Source organism: Chiloscyllium plagiosum, chromosome 4 (genome assembly GCF_004010195.1).
Source record: "Chiloscyllium plagiosum isolate BGI_BamShark_2017 chromosome 4, ASM401019v2, whole genome shotgun sequence".
Classification (NCBI taxonomy): Eukaryota; Metazoa; Chordata; class Chondrichthyes; order Orectolobiformes; family Hemiscylliidae; genus Chiloscyllium; species Chiloscyllium plagiosum.
Window position 1 is genome coordinate 1,388,527 of NC_057713.1, and position 6,511 is coordinate 1,395,037.

A 6,511-nucleotide genomic window follows, 5' to 3' on the forward strand; every position below is an offset into this window, starting at 1 on the left:
TTCCGCTCTAAACATGTGGTTTTTCATTAATGATACACTTTTGTTTCTACTACAAAATGATTTTTGTACACAAGTTACCCATGGTGATCACCTACGATACAAATATACAGGATAACAAAAAGATCACTTGCGTTTTAATTAGAAATCTAGAGTGATTGACATTGGCTTGTACGAATACAAAATAATATAACTGATTTCTGAAAAGAGAACATGGAGTGGGAAGAGTGAGGAAGGCAGGTCAGTGACATCAAAATCCAAGGATTATGGAGCCCACAGCAGGAAGCTCCAACACAGGAACTGACAGCACAATGACCATCACATGGACCCTCGGGCTGGTCTCACACAGTCCCTCAAAACCACCTCACCGGACCCTCAGGACTATCACACTCTCACATGAATGGCCGCAAGGTCCATTTCCACTGTCCCTACACCGTCTACCACACTCACTATGTTGCCAATTTCATGCTGACCACAAAACTCAGTGCCGCATGAATCTCACTGATGGTCACAGTGACTGTCGCTCTCATCGTCTCTCTGACCGACATAAACGGCCGTTTGAAATCCTCATTGAGGGCAAAGTACGAGGCCACAAAAGGTTTGCATATGAAAGTATCTGATCAAATGTCCTTGCCTCCTGAGTGGCAGATTTCAAATGCAAATTACTGAACTGATCAGTAGATTATTTATTTGTTTCCAAAATCTGATTGCGTTTTTTTTTCCTTCTGAGTACATCAATCAGAGGGGCTGTGGGATCATTCTGTTTATGTTACACAGCACTGGGACTAAACCTTCAGTAACTCAGCAGCCCCAGCCCCCTCCGTGACGTCATTCACTAAAACAAACAAATCCAACAGATCGCTGTCTAAAAGTGGAGTAACTCGAGCAAATCAAGACTTAGTCTTGCATTTTGTGAATGAACAATGTGGAAGATTTAAAAAAAACACTCATCTCCAGCAACTCTCTCCACACTTTCCCCATCAAACACTCCAAAGACAGGGAAAACATAAGGTTAGATACAGAGCAAATTCCCTCTTCACTGTCCTCCATCAAACAGTCCCAGGACTGGGACAACACAGGGTTAGATACAAGCAGAGTAAACTCCCTCTATTCTTTTAAACTGAACATATTGCTCCTCAACACTGCCTCCATCAAACATTCTTGGGACAGGCACAGCACAGGATTAGACACTCCCTCGCTATTACGTTGCCAATTAAAGTCTGTGACCAGTCACATTAGACATTGGTTAGAAACTGTCGGGGTGATCTCACATCCAAACTTTCCAGTGATCACAGATCCCATCTCAACCTGGACTGGAAACATTTAACCCTGATCCTGAAATGAGAACTCGAGACAACAACTGTTTCATTCACTGAGGGAGTCAACGCCATTCTATAGACACACTCAGCTGCTGTTGGACTGTTCACAGAGTACATCATGAGTCGATACATCTCAATAATCAACAAGAATCAAATTTAGAAAACAAAGACAATCCTCTAGTCCGGAGATATGAAACTAAGGGTTTCAAAAATTACAACTCACTCCAAAACCTGCCATTATCTTTGACCCCCAAATAGGTTTGGCCTCAAGGACTTAAGATGAAATGATTCAATTACAATCAAACCAAACAAGCTGTCAGACTGCTGTTGAATTAAAACATTTGGGAGTGAGATGAAACTGAATTGAGAATCGGACAATATCTTGATATAGCTTGGCACCCCTGGTTGTGTCTGGTTGAGGGACTTGAATCTCAAGGCTGTGACAGGACAATAATGGTTCCTGGACCTCAATAATTAACTGGCTCAACCCATCACACAACCAGGCAAATATCTCTAGGAATTGACAACATGAGCAAAACTCTCTACAGGTCACTGCTTAGGGAAGTTGAGAGAGAGAGAGAGAGAGAGAGAGAGAAAAAGACTGCCTTTGGTATTTGAATGACCTTCACAGAAGTTTCTTGAACACTGGTATGGCATCATTTATAGTTTCATTTTGATGACATTGACTTTGAAAGTAACAGTCCCTTGATCCATTGTTGATTGTTACAGTAAGAATGCTCTATTGTTACTAATGCCAGAGTGTGGTCCCACCAATCCCTCTTCTCTCACTGAAGAAAAGTTGATCAATATGGACACAGATACTGACAAAGGTTCAAGCTGACAGATATTGATCCTGAATTTTTGACCAAGAATGACATTGACAGATGTTGGTAGTGAACGATGCTGAATAGGCACCAGTCCTTGCTCTTTTGTTCCCAACCAGCACCATGCTGGGTTTAGAGTTTGTTCTAAGGCCTTAGTGTCCACTCAGACCGGCATTGACAGCTCATCGTACTCATCCACACCGTCCTTCTCATCAAAGGTAGGCTGAGCATCGTCAGCATCGAGCTGCAGAAAGAGAAAGCCATCAGTCAGTCAGCAGGAAGGGAAGCCAAGGTACATCAGCTTCAGCTCAATCAATTCAGAACCCCAGGAAAATCTAGACAGTATACTAAGGCCTTGCAAGAATCTAGCTTAATGAATGAAGAGTTATTCAAAATGAAATTCAGAGGCTGAGCAAAATAAAGGTCTTTCTGTTTGAGACAGAGGCCAGAGTGTCTCAGGGCTCAATACAAATGATAGCCAAACAAATTTATCTTGTGACAGCAAGAGTCAATCAGTAAAACCATCAACAATATAACTCTAACACGATCAGAGTGTCAAACAATTATCAGGTACAGGGATCAGTCAGGTATTATTACTGCAAAGGTTTTGGAGACTGCAATATGAAGACACGCCAGGCTCCACAAATGTGTTTGAGATGGAGATCAGCGACCTAACAGGGTGAATCTGATCAACATTTCAATAGTCTGCACTGAAGTTGTAAACATCTGTGCCCTAAATTTATCTTTTCATCAATAAATTTGATAGGATTTATAGTCAGAGTTTGGTCAGGTCCAGTCTTTACAAATACTAAGCCACTAACAGCTGCAGTAGTTGAATAAGGACAGATCAGTACCTTACTACTGGACTCATCATAAAACCCATGTAAAGCCTAATACATCACAGAAGTAGGCCACTCAGTCCATCTGCTCTGTTCCACCATTCAAGAAGACCATGCCAGTTCTGGTAATCTTAACCGCTTTCTTTTCTCGTTCACTTAACTCTTGTTTCCCTGAGTGATTAAAAATCTGTCTTTCTCAACCTTGAATATCCTTAATGACTCAGAATTAATAGCTTTCTGCGGTAAAGAATTCCATGAATTCACTACCCTCAAAGAGAAGAAATTCCTTCTCATCTCTCTCATAAATGGTTGATTCCTTATTCTGAGATTGTTCCCTTTGGACCTCGACTCTCCCACAGGGTTAACAACCTGTCTGCACCTACCCTGCCAAGTTCCTAAGAATATTTCAATCAGGTAGCCTCTCATTTTTCTAAACTCTAATGAGTACCAGCCCTAGCTATCCAACCTTCGCTTGATAGTACAAAACGTAAAATATTGCTAAAACAGGACATCTTGTACTCATCAAAACTAGGTGATTACACCTTCTCCTCTAAACCCTTTCCAACGTTGGCACAGAAACTGAAAGGAGGAGGCCATTCAGGCCTTTGAGTCTGCGTACTATTGTTTACAATTTACATAGATGTTAGAGAGTAGTTTGCGGTGACACTAAAATGAGTGGAAGAGCAAAGTGAGCAGAGGACACAAAGTCTGCAGAGTGGGCAAGGGTGTGGCAGATGGAGTACAATGTTGGGGAAATGTGAGGTCATCCGTTTGTTCGGAATAACAGCAAAGTGGGCTGTTATTTAATTGGTGAAAAATTGCAGCATGTTGCTGTGCAGAGGGACCTGGGTGTTCTTGTGCTTGAATCACAAAAAAGTTGGTTTGCAGGTGCAGCAGGTAATGAAAAAGGCAAATGGAATATTGTCCTTCATTGCTAGAGGGATGGAGTTTAAAAGCTGGGAGGTTACGCTGCAGGAAGGTAGGCCCACACCCAGAGTACTGTGTACAGTTATGGTTTCCTTACTTAAGAAAGGATACACTGGCACTGAGGGGGTGCAGGGGAGGTGCACTAGATTGATTCTGGAATGAGAAAGTTGCCTTATGAGGAGAGATTGAGGAGACTGGGATTGTATTCACTGGAATTTAGAAGAATGAGGGCGGATCTTACAGAAACAGATAAAATTATGAAGGGAATAGATAAGATAGAAGCAAGGAGGCTGTTTGCAGTGGTGGATGAAACTAGAAATCAGAGACATATCTTCAAAATAAGGAGGAGCAGATGTAGGACTGAGTAGAGGAGGAACGTCTTCACCCAAAGGGTTGTGAATCTATGGAATTCCCTGCCCAGGGAAGCAGTTGAGGCTACGTTGTTGCATGTTTTTAAGGTAAAGATAAAGTGAAGGAATTAAGGGTTATGGTGAGCAGGCGGGGAAGTGGAGCTGAGGTCAACCACGATCTTATTGAATGGCAGAGCAGGCTCGAGGGGCCAGATGGCCTATTCCTGCTCCTAGTTCATATGTAACTATATCTAACTCCTTCTTGAAAACCAATGATATTTTGCCCTCAACTTCTTTCTGTAACAGAGAATTCCACAGGCTCCCCACTCTCTGGGTGGAGGCATTTCTCCTCATCTGAGTCCTAAATGGCCTACCCTGTATCCTTCGACCCTGACCCCTCATTGTGGACTCTCCCTTCATCCTGCCTGCATTTATCTGCTCTCACCTGCTTTCATTCTTATCCAGTCGCAACCACAGGATGTAAGGCAATGGCTTCTCATCCTGTCTTGTGCAATTAGCTCTGGTGACTGTCAAAGAGCTGTCTTCAGCCTCCTCCTATTTCTCATCTGCCCCTTGGCAACAGTATCTGAAGATGCAATGTCTGGTTCCATATGTATCCTGGTAATATCCAGCTCCATCCCATCACCACCTCTCTCAATCCCTCCACAGGTCAGAAGTCACGTGAAACCAGGTGATAGTCCAACATGTTTGTTTGAAATCACAAGCTTTTGGAGCACTGCTCCTTCATCAGGGAAGACACAATGCTCCAAAAGCTTGTGATTTCAAGTAAACCTGTTGGACTATAACCTGATGTCATGTGACTTCTGACCTTGTCCACCCAACACTGGCACCTCCACATCATGAATCCCTCTGCTGGCTGAGAGTCATCATGCTGCAAGCCTGAAATTTAACAAGTTATTTTTGAATTAAACACTGGAAAGGTCAAAGCCTTTGTCAAACTTCACTGGTCTTGACATATTTCATTCCTCTCCTTGGCAGCTGCCTGAAGGTGAACCAGAATCAGTGGTGTCATGGTGATGTCACTGGGTTAGTAATCCAGAGTACCAGGTTCATGTTCTGGGGATGTGAGTTCAAACCCACCATGGCTGAGGGTGAAATTTAAATTTTAAAAAATATGGCTTTAAAAAATGATGATTATGTGAAAACTCATCTGGTTCACTAATGTCTTTTACAGCTGGAAATCTGGCGTCTTTAGCTGGTCTGCGCAAGGAGGAGGGAGAAAGCAGACACTTGCAGACCTACAGATAGCTCAACACATGGCTCAAAGGCATAATGACGTAGTCCAGCTCCTAACTCAAATGCTCATATATCATAAGATTAGATTAGATTAGATTACTTACAGTGTGGAAACAGGCCCTTCGGCCCAACAAGTCCACACCGACCTGCAACCCACCCAGACCTATTCCCCTACATTTACCCCTTCACCTAACACTACGGCTAATTTAGCATGGCCAATTCACCTAACCTGCACATTTTTTGGACTGTGGGAGGAAACCGGAGCACCTGGAGGAAACCCACGCAGACACAGGGAGAATGTGCAAACTCCACACAGTCACCCAAAGCTGGAATTGAACCCAGGTCCCTGGCGCTCTGAGGCAGCAGTGCTAACCACTGTGCCACCCTGATTTACTCGCAGTAAATTCCACGGCTCTGCGCTTGCTAATGTACCTGGGCTCCTGTCCCAGTTTGAATTTAAATTTGGAATCCTTGTTTACAAACCGCTCCATGGAATGATCTCTATCCCGCACCGTGTGATAGTGGGATACTAACAGCAGCAGGTGGGATCAGTGCTGACTCCAGGACTGGGGGTCTCAGTGAAAGACATGACAGAGAAGGGTGTCCTGAGTACACAGTAAACAAAGCTTGATATCTCCTGAAGAACACTTACACATTTCATCTCTCGATCTGTGAAGATTCTGGTGAGTGCAAAAACTTTCAAAGGAACGGTCAAAATGAGCACGAATGGGAAAGCAAGAGAGGCAACAGTGGACATCACAGCCCAGAGAATCGCCAGACAAAAGACCTGGATAATGGTGAATAAGTGCATCCGAAGTGTCTTAACCTGCAAACAGGAAAACATGGTTAGGCTCCCACCCTGACTCCCGCATCAACCAAACCACCCTCACTCCCACCCGTCTGTAACCCACCCTCACTCCCACACCCAACCTACTCCACACCCAACCCCCCTCCCACACACCCCAAGCCTCACATCCCCCCTCTCTCACTCCAACATC

General features: G+C 43.8%; 1 protein-coding gene across 4 annotated transcripts in view; it reads right to left on the reverse strand.

The window, feature by feature from the left end:
• Positions 1–6,511, reverse strand: part of LOC122548789 (anion exchange protein 2-like) — a 232,087-nt gene continuing 225,576 nt past the window's right edge. For all 4 annotated transcript variants that reach the window (XM_043687561.1, XM_043687558.1, XM_043687560.1 and 1 more), the window contains 2 exons: positions 6,166–6,339; positions 1–2,384 (listed from right to left, as the gene is read on the reverse strand). In XM_043687561.1, the coding sequence (XP_043543496.1) occupies positions 2,304–2,384; positions 6,166–6,339 (255 nt within the window). In that variant the 3' untranslated portion in view covers positions 1–2,303. The remainder of the gene's footprint in view (positions 2,385–6,165; positions 6,340–6,511) is intronic.